The sequence below is a fragment of the Gymnoscopelus braueri genome (assembly GCF_963280865.1).
Source record: "Gymnoscopelus braueri genome assembly, chromosome: 17".
Taxonomy (NCBI): Eukaryota; Metazoa; Chordata; class Actinopteri; order Myctophiformes; family Myctophidae; genus Gymnoscopelus; species Gymnoscopelus braueri.
The window spans coordinates 44,872,467-44,889,116 of record NC_137617.1 but is presented as its reverse complement, the minus strand read 5'-3'; the positions used below and the strand labels follow the sequence as shown (position 1 = coordinate 44,889,116).

At 43.5% G+C, this 16,650-nt stretch overlaps 1 protein-coding gene across 1 annotated transcript in view; it reads right to left on the bottom strand.

Moving 5' to 3' along the window:
- sdk2b (sidekick cell adhesion molecule 2b) overlaps nt 1-16,650 on the bottom strand; it is a 650,002-nt gene that overhangs the window by 123,075 nt on the left and 510,277 nt on the right. The window contains 10 exon segments of the mRNA XM_080455991.1: nt 1,959-2,018; nt 2,020-2,076; nt 4,845-4,901; nt 4,903-4,977; nt 4,979-5,027; nt 9,003-9,085; nt 9,088-9,126; nt 9,128-9,146; nt 12,957-13,035; nt 13,038-13,103. Coding sequence (XP_080312117.1) covers nt 1,959-2,018; nt 2,020-2,076; nt 4,845-4,901; nt 4,903-4,977; nt 4,979-5,027; nt 9,003-9,085; nt 9,088-9,126; nt 9,128-9,146; nt 12,957-13,035; nt 13,038-13,103 — 584 coding nt within the window.

The following is a 16,650-nucleotide window of genomic DNA, read 5'->3' as shown; positions in this document are numbered from 1 at the left end:
CTGGGGAACAGGGTCTGTATTTAACATTCACAACTAGTATACAGCAGTGACCCTGCATAGCTGCCAGTGAAGAGTTTTAGACCCCCCTGATTTAGACTTCGTTGCTGGGCACCAACAAAGCAGATCTACAAGCTTACAGCGTGTCACCCTGCCATGCACTGTGAGCTTGCAGATCGGCTATTTTAAGGTGCATCGCAGTGGCATAGAACTAAGTATAACTCACCCTCTGAGGCGTGCAGAGAGCTATTTTATACACACACACAAGCACACACACACACGGACACGCACACGCACACGCACATGCACACCTCTGAGGTGGGGAATAAAAGTCCCAAATCAACATCCAAACTCCCTCCCTCCCCTCCCCTCCCTCCCCTCCCCTCCCTCCCCAAAACAAAACAAACAAACAAACAAAACAACGGGCGGCGGCATCATTCATTCTAAACATGCTTTCTCGAGAAAGGAAAAACGGAATCCCATTACGGCCCGGGGGTCTCTTATAAGATCCCCCCGCGGACCCACTGTGTTTCATTTCAATGAAGTACACACCGGAGAGCGAGAGAGAGAGAGAGCCGCGGCGACATTCAAACGTCCATGACAAAATAATGAAGACATTCATCACCGCCGCACGGGCGAGCCTCGACCACGTTCGTTTCACCCAGGGAGAAACCAAATATACATATTTATATATAGTAGCCCATGGTAAGAGAATAAAGGCAACGAACGGCCCACAGACTGATAATGAAGAGCTTTCACAAACAAACCAATACACCATGCAGTCTGTGAGTGGCTTCACCTCCATGTGGAGAGAGGGATGTGTGAGCAGACTATTAACCACTTTCAGCTTGGCATCTCGCAATTGTAAAAGAAAATTCCAGAACATTTGAAACATGAAAGAATTCAACATTTCCCCCAAAAACATATTTAAAAAAAAGTCCCAGGGGTCTAGTACTTTGTATAAAGGGCATAGACATAGCACCGTTGTTCTCGGCCATTACCGAAAATAAGCCACTCCATATCCTATATTAAAGTTGCCTACTGGGCGGGCAGACGGGCAGACGGTGGACGTCACAAATGTAATTTACGGACCTGCGAGGCGCACCGAACTTGGCACAAACACTGTTCAGGGGTCTGCCATCAGAATAGTCATACCAGGGGCCACAGACGCCTTCTGCATCAAACTTGGCACAAACACTGTTCAGGGGCCACACATACCAGGGGCTCCAGGGTGCTAAATGTACAGGCGCACCGTTGTTTCCGATCCGCAGCAACCTTGCCACAAACACTGCTCAGGGGTCTGCCATCAGAATAGTCATAACAGGGGCCACGTTAGGGGCCCCCGGGGGGCCACAGGTACCCCCGTTGCTCCAATCCACACCACACTTGCCACAAACGCTGTTCAAGGGTCTGCCATGAAAATAGTCACACCCAAAAAAACTAAATTGCTCACATAATGGGGCACTACAGCAGTGTTTAACACTTCAAATGGCCTTAACTCTGTGACCATTGCTCTGATCTCTGATTTCATACTGCGCAATATAGGGCTGGATTTCAAGGCCGAGTAGCAGCCTGAAAATCTAGTAATATACATTTTCATACCATGTCATCGTATTTAGCCTGGCTCCAGCCCCTTAAATCGCTATAGCCTCGCATTCAGGGTCTGCTGACGCTGTAGAAGGCAGGGTTTTCTCGGGTGAAAATCTAACCGGCGCCCCGGCCCAATCGGGATTGGGATAATCCAGTATGAATCAATCGCCACTTTGTCAATCCCCCCCCCTCTCAGAAAACGACTGCACACTGAGAGGGCTTTCAGACTGAATAATGGAGTCAAACGAAAGGAACATTCAGGCTGAGTGTCGGGCTAATCGCATAATGGCTAAAGTGGTTCATTGTAACAGTTCAGGAACAGGAACTGACGATGATGATGATGATGATGATGATGATGGTGATGACCTCACCTTGTATCCCTGGTTGATGCCGTTGATGAACTGCGGGTTGGGGGCGGTCCAGGTGAAACGGAATGGTCGTGGAGTTGACCGGCTCCGCCTGCACGTTGCCGGGGGGCGATGGTCGGCACTGGAGAGGGGAGGGGAGGGGAGGGGAGGGGAGGGGAGGGGCACATGAAATTACAATTCACAATTTAGGTTTTTAGCATTTCCAGAGCAACGTTTAATAAGCAAGCTTATCGCATACACAGAATGCAGAGAGACAGTGTAATGGCTCAAGAAACTATAGGATCCCAAGGTAAACCATGAACCTAGCATCTGTCTAAGCAACATGCTATCTAAATAACAACATGCTATCTAAATAACAACATGCTATCTAAATAACAACATGCTATCTAAATAACAACATGCTATCTAAATAACAACATGCTATCTAAATAACAACATGCTATCTAAATAACAATCTGTACATTGAAACCATATGGATGCCAGGTAAACAATGAACCTATACTAGCCTCTGTCTAAATAACATGCTATCTAAATTACATTCTTAACACTTGTGGTCACGAAAAAAAACTAACCTAAGAAACAAAACATGAGAACGCGAGTGTCCAAGATAACAGCATAGTATCTTGGACAGTCGCTGCATTAACCAATAAGTGGTCCATGGGGAGAGTGAAGTGCTAGGGGGGCGAGGTGGTGGAGAGGAAATTGAGAAAGGGAGAGAAGTGGAGCGAGACAGAATGATAAGAAAGAAAGAAAGAAAGCATGACAGAACACCTTTCAGTCGGACCGGGCCTGCTGTGTCTATTGTGATGACGGTATCGATCTGTGGGGTTGTCTGGGTCAGACCAGTGTCTGCCTTCACTCTGTCTCTTCCTGATGGAAACGCCTTCCCCGCGGCCGCAGACAATTTGCTCGGCGCGGGTTATGTCTGATTTTATACTGGGTTTAGAGTGCCGCGTCGCGCACCAACAAAGTGCAGATAGACGAGCAAAAGCTTGTCGATCTTCTGTTTCAGTGCGTGTCACTCACGCACAACTAAGTATAAATCAGGCACGAGTTATTTTCTGTCCTGCCTGTGAGGACGGATTTGCCCATATGACACTATTTGATGTTTCGGGGGTTACGCGACGTTGCATGCTGACGGGGGGGACATGATGATTTACGATTCTGTCCTCATCCGTAACTCCAACGCCACTGAGTGGGCTGAAACAGACTTCGCGACGTTCGGCACGACCACTCGCTCGGCTCGGCTCGCTGAAGCTCAAGTCAGCTCCAGATGGCGCGCCTCCGTCGTCGTTTTAACAGCTTTTTGTCGAACTCCGGCAGTCGGCACCCCTCTGTACGTCTTGGGTTTGAGAACGCCCGCACTTCCGCATTCCCAGTGTGGGCGGAGTTATTGGTACGTTTTAAAAATGACACGACGGGGCTCCTGTAACGTCGACGGGGGCTCCGGTCACGTCAAATGTTTGCCGTTTGACGTTGTCCAAAGGCCGTCACGACAGCACGGCTTGAGAGGTGAGAATACGTTGGAAAGTGCCATGTTTTTTTTGTTGGTCCTCCCAGAGCCAAATCAATATAAATGAACTTGAGCAGCCATGGGAGGTTTGCAGGGATACCTTCCCCACGCACATTATTATTATTATTATTATTATTACAGCCCTGTATGGCAGCCATGCAGAGCCGCTGAATGAGCTGCTTGTGTTGCACGGAGCCGTAATGGACACGAGGAACGGAGGATCGATGCCACGCGGCCCCGATGCCACCCCGGGAGGAATATATGCACTGTGTGCCATCTCTGCTCTTCACGTGGCAGCAGGGAGACGGGCAGCGATCAATAGCAGAGAAGCTCTGTTTTTGTCCTTGCCGAAGGGGTCTTGTTGTGTCATCCCACAATGTGGAAATACCACAATGTAGAAGTAGAAGCCTATACTCTGTTACGAGTATAAAAGTCTCTGTATTTACTTTTTTCCAAATGTGTCAAACGTTTTGAAAATCTACCCGAGCTTCTCGATTGTGCTATTTTCAAATAAACAAACTATAAAAGAGGGCTTAATTGTTACTCAGAGTAACTCAGAGATGCCAAATAATTGTCGTGCAGTGAGAGTGCTGTGTGGGGGGGGTGGGGGGGGGGAATCCTTTGAATCTGAGGGCATTCATCATTCATCATTTTAAACAACTGTGATAAAGCAGCGGGCTGCCCTGGCAACCTGAAATGAATCAGATTGGAACGAAGAAGACGGATGCTCTCTAATGTTCCAAATTCCTATCCGGTTTCTCTCTCTGTCTCTCTCTCTCTCTATTAAACCAAAACTTCAGCAGTTAAGTTTTAGATTGTTCAATCATATCTCCAACAAAACAGCAGCGAGCGTTACTTTCACTTTATGCGTATCGTCACTTGGAAATCTTTTATGTCCAAAAGCGTTACTTTTCAGGATATGGAAAAAATTATCATGAATATATAATGTTCTAATGGATCCATTGTAGTTATTATTTAGTCGGAAGCTCTTGTTAATATGTTTCATTGGTTCAATATTATTAAAACCTCCCGGCCTGGGACACTTAACTACTTTTGACCTGGCCACTCTATTTCGGGCATGTCATTATTTTTCTCATAGTGAAAATAGCTGATATACAAGCTCACAAAGCATCGCATCGTGATGGGTTGTTAGCTTATAGATCGGCTATTGTCAATACTTCCATATGACAAAGTATAGGGCATCAGGGACCTTCTGCAGGGTTACTTGAGGGGGTTCCAAATGGACCCTTTAAAGGTCTGTAACTCTGAGAGAGGACAAATAGAGCAAAATGGACCTCCCACCCCTAATGGAGATACAAGGTTTCCTGAAAGCGGATGGACGATGATGATGATGATGATGATGCGTTCTTCCTCACTCCCTGCAGGGTCCACTCGGTGACCTTGTGGCTGAAGGCGCCCAGGCCGGCGCCGTTTGTACGCCGCCACCTCGATCTCGTAGTTGGTCCAGATGATGAGCTCCTCCAGCAGGAGGTTGGTCACGTCCGGGGTGGGAGATGTTCTTGGACTGGTAGTCCACAGGAAGCCCCGTCAGACGGTACCTGAGATAAGGACCAATAATAATAATTAGACCAGGGGTCTTCCACAAGGGGTCCGGGACCCCTACACATTACATTAACCACTTGAACCCTAGCATCCCTATTCTAAGGAGAACTTTTCCAAAAAATTGCCGATCTACAAGCTCACAACGCCTCACGCTGCGAGGCGTTGTGAGCTTGTAGATCGGCTATTTTCGGCAAAGAGAGGGGGAGAAAAAGAGCAGACTAAGTACAAGGTAAAAGGTCAAGTCTACTAAGTATTGACGGTTCAAGTGGTTAAATGTCAGAAAATACACACAAACATGAATCCAACAAACTGACGATAGATGATGATAGTCTATGAATCTATCTATGAAATCTGTGAAAACGTTTCATCTGCAACACAATTTTATACTGAATATATAGTGAGGGGTCCCTGCTTCATCTCTCTCTCTCTCTCTCAGATAGGGGGTCCTTGGGCTGAAAAACATTGAAGGACCTCTGAATTAGACCTATTTGAACCTGCGGGACCTTCTGCTTCCCAGGCGGGCTCTCTACCTATTCAGCTAACACAGTGTTGCTCCGTTTCACTTGTGAGATTAAATAGCTGCTTTTAATTTTCCTGTGGTAGCCATAATATGTCATATTGGATATTAAAGTACTTTTTAAGGTTATTTGAATCAAAACGAATCAAAACGATACAGGCTAAAGAATTCAATTGTTACAGTACATCATGTTAACATTTTCCCTTGTAACATTTGCTCAGACACAGACAGACAGACAGACAGACAGACAGACAGACAGACAGACAGACATACAGACAGACAGACAGACAGAAGATAGACAGGCAGATTCTGCACTTCAGACAATGACCTGCAGTACCCCCGCCTCAAAGCAAGGGGGAGACAGTGCACCAGCCAACAGCACTTCCTACAGCATTGACTAGTTGTCTGTAGGGGAAGCATGGCGTTTCATTTAAAGGACTCTCTAATGAATGAATAACAAGCCCAACAGAAAAACCAAACTAATGACGTGTTTTGCAGCACTTTGCAGTCAATCCGCTGCTCTCACCACCCGCCCAACGCTGACAGGGTTAAAATGGCCCTTGTTAAAGTCGACTTACGTCCTGTCAATCACTGATCCGCGGTACGTGATTTGAAGATGCGGCGCCTTAATTAACAGTTCATGTTATGTGCTCCATGCCTATATGTGTATGAGCTGGCTTGCATACATGAACTTTGTTTCTACTTATTTATTGTATGTGTGAGTAATAGGGAATCCAACAATAGTATGTATGTACGCAATGCACGCAGAAACAACATAAAAAGGTACCAACTGGAACAAAAACTGGTTGTTCAGAGTGATGACATAGATCAGCGGTTCTCAAACCTTTTCACGTCAAGGACCCCCAAAGTGACACTTATTAGCCCGCGGACCCTCATTTGAAAATATATTATAATGCCAGGGACCCCCATAGGAGAAGATTTGTACGGCTCTAGCAGGGATTTTCAACCATTTACATTTTAAGGACCCCCCAGTGTGACATGCATTATGCTACGGACCCCCATTTAATGGCATTTCTATCTCAGGGACCCCAATTCATATTGTAAAATCAATGTTAATTTAACTCTGAGAGTGTACAAATGGAACCAAATGACCTTATGGGTCTGTAACTCTGAGTGTACAAATGGAACCAAATGGACCCGTTAGGGTCCATTTGGTTCCATTTGTACACCCTCTGAGTTACAGACCCATAAGGGTCAATTTGGTTCCGAATCCTTACTATTCATCATTTAGCTGGGGACCCCCTGGAACTCCCTCAAGGACCCCTGGGGGTCCCTGGACCCCACTTTGAGAACCAATGCCATAGATTATACAGTAGAAGAGCATTTTTGTGTTTCCAGAAACTCCACTCCAAACCCTATAATATACTCCCCCAGGGCTCTGTACTTGGTCCGCCCCAATGTAAAAATATTTTTTAAATACATTTCCGTGAATGGAAATGACGAACAGATGACAGCTTCCTGTCTCGGCTTTTTCTCGGGATGTGTAGTTCCAGACTATATATTCTGCATGCGGAGATTGTGGAATAGTTGTAAAATAGTGAAATTAGCCGATCTACAAGCTCGTACTGTAGCTCTGCTATTCTGACTACTCTCTCGTATGAAAAAAAAACATTTAAAAGTTGAGATATGGAAAAGATACAAGGTTTCTGTCCGACAAGCAACAACGATATCTCTACGCTTCTGATGAGACGTCTTGGAAAGACGTGTTATTATAGAAGCATTCGTGTTCTTGCCACATTCTTGCCTTTTTCTTAATACTTATTTTTATTTTTATCTTTTCTTCCCTTGCACCTCATGTGCAGCTTGTTTCTTTGACTTCACACTGTGGGGGGGGGGGCTGGCAGTACACCAGCAGTGTGACTGCCTGCAGACATGCTACTGGCTGTATTGTTGGCATGTGACAAATACAACATCTTAAAAACTCACTGGTGGGAAAGTAACTAGAACATTTACTCCTCAAGTAGAGTATTTACAATTTTTTATACTTTTACTTCTACTACATCTCACTACAATTATTTGAAAACTGCAGATTTTGAATAGTACTACAAAAGATACATTGACCACTTCAGCCCTATATATACTTTATATATATACCTATATATATATTGTTATTTTTTTACTAGACTACAATTATTTTTAAAAACTTTAATTACTACTTTGTAGATTTTGATTATTATTACAAAACATACATTAACCACTTATATATATTTCGCTATTTGAAAATAGCCGATCTACAAGCTCACAACACGTCCCATCGCAACACGTTGTGAGTTTGTAGATCTGCTATTTTCAAAAAATAATTATACGTTTTGAAAATGTGATGAGTACTTTGACTTACGTATATTTTATGTATATTCTGATGCCAATAGTTTTGTTTGTGCTTTTACACAAGTAAATTATTCCTGCATTGTGGTATTGATACTTTTACTTAAAGTAAAACACGTTGAGTACTTCTTCCACCACTGACAAATACACATCTTAAACTGGAGCTCTCCATCTCAGCAGTCTCGTGGAACTACACCACACAGCTCACTGTGTTTGTTCACAGATCCATGGAACAGCTGGGTGTTTGCTGCCGGTCAACATTTCAACAGTCCTCTCCTTCACTTCAGCCTTGGCTGACTAAAGCCTACTTAGAGTACAGTAAGTAAGTAAGTAGCCTTGGGAACCAACAGTTACTGAGCCAGAGCCATGTGGCCCACTTTGCACTTTACTTGAGTATTTCCAATTTTCCAATACTTTTACTTCTACTCCACTACATCTCAGAGGCAAATATTGTACTTTTTACTCCACGACAATTATTTGAAAACTTTAGTTATTTTTAAGATTCAAATTATGATATTATGAAACATACATTAACCACTTTAGCCCTAATTGTATACATAGGCTATTTGAAAATAGCCGATCTACAAGCTCGTGAGCTTGTAGATCTGCTATTTTCAAATATTTTAATACTTTTACTCTTGGTACTTTTAAGTACATTTTGATGCCAATACTTTTGCACTTTTAATCAAGTAAATGTTTAATTCCGGAATTTTACTTGTAACGGAGTACTTCTACATTGCAGTATTGGTACTTTTACTTAAGTAAAGCAATTGAGCCCTTTTTTCCACCACTGCTAGCATGTCACATTTCTTTCTTCTGTTCTAGTCTTTGGCATGACTTGCCCATCTCAGGGCGCGGACAGCTCTCTAACCACAATACCACTGAGCTGGGTATAAAGGCCCATTTATACTTGAAGATAAAGTATAAATGGGCCTTAAACCAGCGAAAGTAGCAGATCTACAAGCTCGAAAGGCGTCGCGGGCGGATCTGCTACTTTTGATGCTTTCGTGTGACAATGTAGTATGATCAAGTAGGGCGTTAATTTACGGGAAAAAAAACACACAATTTGAATATGGAGATAAGAGGTTTTTGCAGGTGGTCTTCTTACCGGACGCTGTAGCCCCTGAGCACGCCGTTCTGGTGGCTCTCCGGCGGAGGCTGCCACTGGATCATGATGGACTGGTTGGTCCCGGACCGCTGGCGATCACGTTCTGAGGGGGGGCGCTGGGGGGGCTCCTCTGGCAGAGACACACTGCGTAACACACACACACACACACACACGCACACACACACACGCACACACACACACACACACACACACACACACACAGGTTTTGTATTACTACTGTACAGTTGTGAGGACAAACATTTAACTACGGTATGTTATGGTGTGTAACACCAGTGCACAACTAACTATTAACTCACACATAACTGCGACCCCCTACATTTACCTTCTAAATGGCTCATTCTAAAGCTAATCCCCAAGCTGAATCTTTTCCTAATTGTAGGTCTAACTCCCCACATCATTATATGACCATAAAACAACCATTTCTCTTATGAGGCCCGTTTAGTAAGTACGCACACGCACTAGCCCACTGCGCGCGCACACACACACACAACACACACACACACCACACACACACACACACACACACACACTACACACACACACACACACACACACACACACACACACACACACACACCACACACACACACACACACACACACACACACACACACACACACACACACACACACTAATTAGTGGATGAGAGACAGATGTCAGGACACAAAAGGAGGGGGAACAATCTGAACATTTATTTGTCATCCAGCGCTCGTGACAAAATCAAGCCGGATGACAAATGTCACGCTGACAAATGTCATCCTCCTGACAGGACACTGTGTGAGTCCAATGAACACTGAGGGGTTTAGAGGAGTCTAAAGGAGGAGAAGAGAAGGAAAGAACACCTCGAAACTGTGATTCCACACGGCAGGTCTCTGATGAGGCACTGCCACTTCACTGGTGACCAGTGGTGGGGAGTAACTAAGTACATTTACTCAAGTACTGTACTTAACTACCATTTTGAGGTACTTTTTACTGTACTTTTTTATTTTACTTTTTACTCAATTATTTGAAGATGTATATTGTTTGATTATTATTACAACACATATATTACCCACTTCAGCCCTATATACATTTTCGGCCATTTGACAATAGCCGATCTACAAGCTCACAATGTGTCACTATGCGACGCATTGTGAGCTTGTAGATCTGCTATTTTTCTTTTTACTTTTGGTACTTTAAGTATATTTTTGATGCCAATACATTTGTACTTTTACTCAAGTCTATTTTTGAGTCTTTAAATGCTATTATTTTCCAATATTGCTCCATTTCACCGCGGTCTGTCCTCTGGGACTAAAGCTAATACCGTGACTGACAAAAAAAGGCAGTGGACACCAAAAATCAAATCCAGGCACATAAACTCCCTATTGTTATCCTGACACGCACAGCACGCACGCACACACACACACACACACACACACACTACACACACACACACACACACACACACACACACACACACACACACACACACACACAACACACACACACACACACACACACGACACACACACACACACACACACACAGGCGGCATAAAAGCGCTTGGTGCCGAGGGACCCCCCTGTACGTGTGGGTGCCAAAAAAAATGCATACTTATTGGGTCAGATTTAATCCTATTTAAACCTATTTAAATCTCTTATGTTACATAACTGACAGACAGTGTTATTTTTATTTTAATATACGTAATTTGTTATAAACGTTTTTGGGTGTAAATGATTAAGAAATATCATATAGTTTTGTTTTGTTTTTATATTTTTTCCTGAAAAAAAGATTACTTGGGCCGTTAGTTTAGCAAGGTGACGATGTTGACTATAAACTACCATATTCACTATTACAAAACTATTCATACAAGCTATTCACTATTACAAACTATTCACTATTACAGAGCTACTGTATTCACCATTACAAATGTCTCACTAATACAGACTACTGTGCCAGACACAGACCTGTTTGTGTTGATCGTTCACGCTAGTCTTTCATCGTTCTGCGTTTAAAACGTGAAAGACTGCAGGATGAAATAACGGCGTAGCGTGTGTGAGCCGACACTGACGTATAGAATACAAGCTGCCTGCGCTAGGTCAGTGAATGAACGCTCCCTCGGAGCGCCTCCGTTTGCGCTGTCAGTGAATGAACGCTCCCTCGGAGCCTCCGTTCAGTGACATTTCAAGCTCAATTAGAGGAGAGACGCAACGTCTTATTGTGGTTTCCGAGGCTAAAAAAAAACAGGCTTTTAAAAGCCCCCTGGAATAATAGACAATGATAGACATCTAACCCAGCCAAGTGGAAAAGAAACCCACTCTGTTTGTTTAAATGGCTTTGGTTAAGTGGCTAAGTGGAGTGGATAAGCCTGGTGTTAATGTTGATAAGGAGTGATGTGATAGGATGATAGCATATTTATTAGGAACATTGGAGTTACTTAGGTCAGCGGTTCCCAATCTGTGGGCCGGAACCCGCCTGGTGGGCCCCCAAATAATTTGCAAAACACTAATACACAGATCTACTGTACAAGCTCCCGGCAAGTCGCATCGCGACGTGTTAAGCCAGAGATTTGCCAAGATTTTTATGCATTTTGAAAATGAGAGACATTCTGCATAATGAATAATTTGTACTTTTGGTAATTTAAAGGACAACTTAGTTTTTTTACAACAAGTTTGTAATGATAATAATTAAAAGATGAGTGTAAAAAAAAAATCATGTACCGGTATTGCTTTCTATCATTATAGTGATTTTAGGGATTTTTAACCGGGGGACGGGGGCATTCTGTCCATTGGTAAATAAATAGTCAGCCTCCGATTTCCGTGAAACTTTGTACGCACATCCCCACTAGGCCAAGGAAGAAATGCCACCTACGTTTTTCAAATCAGCCTCATGGCGGCGCTGTGACAGGCAGATTCACGTTTTGGCCTATAACTCTTGAACTGTATAGGTCCGGGCACACATGCGCCAACCCGCGACTGCCGAGGCCCAGCCTCGGCTAGCGTTCTGGCTATGCCACTGATTGTAACTGAGTATTTCTAGATTGTGGTATTGATACTTTTACTAATAAGAACAACAATATAAGTTGGGTGCTCAAACTATAATATAAGATAGCAAAAGCCCTCAGTGTCCATGTACCCATTTGTAACTCCCGAGTGTGTACACATGTAAACAAATGGAACCGCAAGGGTCCGTTGGGTTACATTTGTACACTTTCAGTTAATGTATCACTTATGTATATGAGTATGAATACACTCCATTGCTGTTCACAAGAGAGAAGACAGTTTTTCTACATTTGCTGCTATATATAGCCTACGTAGCTATATCCTGCTAAGTGCTGTCTGTACCTGCACAACACGACTGTAATGCTATATCTGCTGCTACACCTTAGAGAGAGAGAGAGAGAGAGAGAGAGAGAGACAGAGAGAGAGAGAGACAGAGAGAGAGAGAGAGAAAGAGAGAGAGAGAGAGAGAGACAAAGAGAGAGACAGAGAGAGAGAGAGAGAGAGAGAGAGAGAGAGAGAGAGAGAGAGAGAGAGAGAGAGAGAGAGGTACATGCTGCTAAGTGTTCTCACACAAATTCTTATTTCTATTTTGACTTGTCTTGTTGTCTGACTCTCTTTCCTTTGTTCTTTCTCTGAAAACTGGAAGAAATCCCCACACTCTTTTTATTACACCTATAGCCTATAGCCTTGCGATGTGAAAATAACGTTGAAGTTGAAATTGAAATGAACACTCATAATTAGGTTCTTCTACTGTTTACCATGTTCCTCCTTTTGTACTTTTTGTACATCACTGTGTTTCCTGTAGTGTGTTTTTGGGGGCTTTTGGGCTTTTCTGCCTTAAATGATAGTATACAGTGTAGATAGACCTATAGCCTAATATATGTGGCCTATATGCGACTAAAGTATAAAGTGTCAGAACCCAGTGAGTGTCAGAACCCAGTGAGTGTCTCACCGGTCGGTCTCCTTGCTGAACTGGCCCTTCCCCACGTCGTTGACGGCACACAGACGGAACTGGTAGGAGCGGGCGGGATCAAACCGCTGACCGTCACCGCCGTGGAGTCCGGCTCTATGTTGGCCAACAGGATGGCCCAGGGTGCATCTGCAACACACACACACACACACACACACACACACACACACACACACACACACACACACACACACACACACACACACACACACACACACACACACACACACACACACACACACACACACACACACACACACACACACACACACACACACACACACAGAAAAAAACATTACACCTAAACACATTATGTGAATCAGTGTTGCCAGACGGAAAAAATAGATACATATATGCACATATACATATACAGAAAGGCCCTTTCGCCAACCCCACCTAGGGTATGGGCACTGATAACGCAGAGGAGAGGACACGCTCCCAGCGCCCACAGCGTCCCCGGCGGGAATCGAACATCTGGCAACACTGATGTGATTAGCCTTAGCGCTGACTGGTTAAAGAGAGGCCGTCTGCGAATCAGAAGGTCGCGAAGTCAACCCCCCCCCGGCTTGCCCAGTATGTATGCATGTCGAAGTGAGCTTAAACCCCAACAGCATCCTCCCCATCTGAGCACTGTGAGCAGCCATCAGCCTGGGTGAGGCTGTAAAATCAATTTACCATCCAAAGCTTGCATGTCCTCTGGAGTTCTGGTCCATATCGTTTGCTGTCGGGCGGAAATCTCCATATTTTAACTTGTGTTTTTTTCGTGGATTAACGCCCTATACTTGATCGTACAGTGTCACACAAAAGCATCAAAAGTAGAAGATCTACTAGATCTGCTACTTTTGATATTTTTTATTTGAACCCTGAAAAGTAACAGTTTTGAACATATGAGGTTTCCACCCGACAGAGACGATATCGTCCAATGAAAAGACGTGTTTTTAAAACATGTTGTGATGAGCATTTATAACATCGTTTCATAAACGACTGCCAAACATTCTCATTGATTTCACGGTATGAATTAATTGCTTTAGAAGAATTAACTGAAACAGTTATGTGTTTGATTAGTCAATTTGATCAGTCAACTGAATCCGTAATGTGTTTGTACTCGCTGTACAAACTGCCGGTTTGTGAAATCAGTTTTCCTTTCAAGTCGAAGGCATTTTCATGCCATCTGGGAAGATTAAGACAAAAGCAGTTCAACTTGACATTCAACACGCCGGTGGTTTGTTCAAACAATCCCAAAGGTCATGCCGCCAATTTTCTTCTCTCTCCATCCAGCCCTTCAAATACTTTCAAAATGTATTTTTATGAGCTCCTCCGGGGATTAAAAAAACAACAACAGCAGAAACAAAAAACCTCAAAAGAACCTCGAGTAAAAAAAAAAGTTTTTTTTTTAGTAAACAACTAGCTCTTGAATTTCTAGTTTTCCCTCACTGCCGCGGTATTGATCCCGACAGCCTGGCTTGAGCCTCTCCAGTCTCACAGCTTTTCCCTTTAACCCATTAAGACCGGGAACGCATCATTTTAAGCTCATAGCGCTATGAGCTTGTAGATCTGCTATTTTTGGAAAAATCGTGAAAATGTGTGCAAATCTTTGAATATATATATATATATTTTTAAAGTGAACATTTGTAACTCAAATCTTTGCTTCTGGGGGGTCCCTGGAACTAAATAGTTTGAGATGGGGGTCCGCGGCCAAATACATATCATTTTGGGTGGTCCTTGACATGAACATGTTCGAGAACCACTGTTGTAGCAACATACGTCTTTTCAAAAAACTGACATTTGTAGAATCCCCATAAGTAAAGATTTGAGTTACAAATGTATATATTCTAAGATTTTCACACATTTTCAAGATTTTTCTTAAATAGCAGATCTACAAGCTCATAGCGCACTCGGTGCCGCGCTATGAGCTTGTATATCTGCTATGTTTGAATAGCCCAAATAAATCTAAAATGACACAGATGCTTTCCCGGTCTTAATGGGTTAAATCCAAACTCAACTCAGTATAAATAATGCATCGAGTCCGTGTACGCAGCGCAGACACAGACAGACACATGCATAGTATATCTGAGTATATCTGCACACACAGCTTAGTGGCGCAAGCCAAGGCACAGTGCAGCACACAAGGATTACAGCGAGCCGGCCACCCGAAGAAATGGTGCTTCTTCAAGAATCAAGAAAGGTTTTATTTGTCACTGACTTATACATGTACAAGCAAGCGAAATGTCGTTGGGACTTGTTCCGCTAAAGACTGACGCAACATCCTAGACATAGCATAAGCGGCACTATGTAACTTTTTGTTAATGAATAAAATGTATTTTTGTCCAATCTGTATGGTAGAGAATGTTAATATGATATAACTTATTGACTGTAATTGGTGGTTGTATTTTGTCTCCCTGCTCTTCTATTTTAGACACTTAGATCGTGTCAAATAGAGCACCGAATTCTGACGTAATTTACGCATCCTACCTGGGTCGCGGTTTTTCCCCCCCCCCGTTCTGAATTCCCATAGTTTAATATCGCGTCAAAATAAGAACTGTGTTCCAAAAATAAACAAATGATCCTGGCGGTTTGACTCTTATGGATACGAAGCATCAACTGACGGTGAGATAACGCTCACCGTCAGTTGATGTTACTTCCGCCGAATTAGTAAAATTTTCGCAGGAAACAGACTGTATCAAATATGAGTGACTGACTATCGTAAACGATACAGAGCCTCCTCCCTGACAATATCGCAGAGACAGCTTGTTTATTTTTAGACCACAATTCTTATATGAGACGATTCTAAGTTGACCCAATGTTATTCTCCATAGAGAAATTATACTTCCACGACGCAGAGGATGAACAAGTGACGTCAGGACTTCTGTACTCTATGTCACCTAGACACAGGATCTGACACGAGTTTTGACCTGATGGTCAAGATTCAATGTATCCCCTGAGCAAGCAGGCAGGCTCTATTAGCTCAATGGTAAAACATGTGAGCAGTTTAGTTTAGTTGGGGAAAGGATACCAAAGAAGCTACGTTAGGATACAATGCATGAGGAAAACACATTATAGGAGTGTTTAAACGCCCCCCTCCCCCCCTATGTCTAAGGAAATCGTCCAGGGCCCCCAAAGTAGACATACCTGCCTATCACTGCAGTGTACACACCTGGTCTTACACCTGCCGCAACATGGTGCGACAACAACCATTACGACCAACACCCGTTGTCGTTTTCACGCCCATGTGCCCACGTGTGTAAATAGCAAAATGCATTGTGCGCCCATCTGTGTGCTCATGTGTGTGTGTGTGTTGGTCTTAAAATGACGTGCTCAGGGCTAATTGTTGGCGCATTGCCATCCCGAGGGAGCAGAACAGAAAGCAATCGCGATTTGGACCAGCTAAAAAAAACGGGTCTAAATCTCAGCGCAGGGGAGAGGGAGAGAGGGAGAGAGAGAGAAAGAGAGAGAGGGAGACACAGAGAGAGAGATGTTTACTTCATTGCAGAGTCAGAAAATGTGTTCAAAGACCGATACACTTTGAAACATGTTTCAAGGATCTCTCTCGTCTTTGAACAAGTTTGTGAACCCGTGGCCTTCGATTGTCTCCATCTGTTTCTGTGCAACATAACTTAGAACTCTAATAGTTCTAAGACTTAGAGCAGTTTCAGGTCATCCATATCCAAGTTGGGGC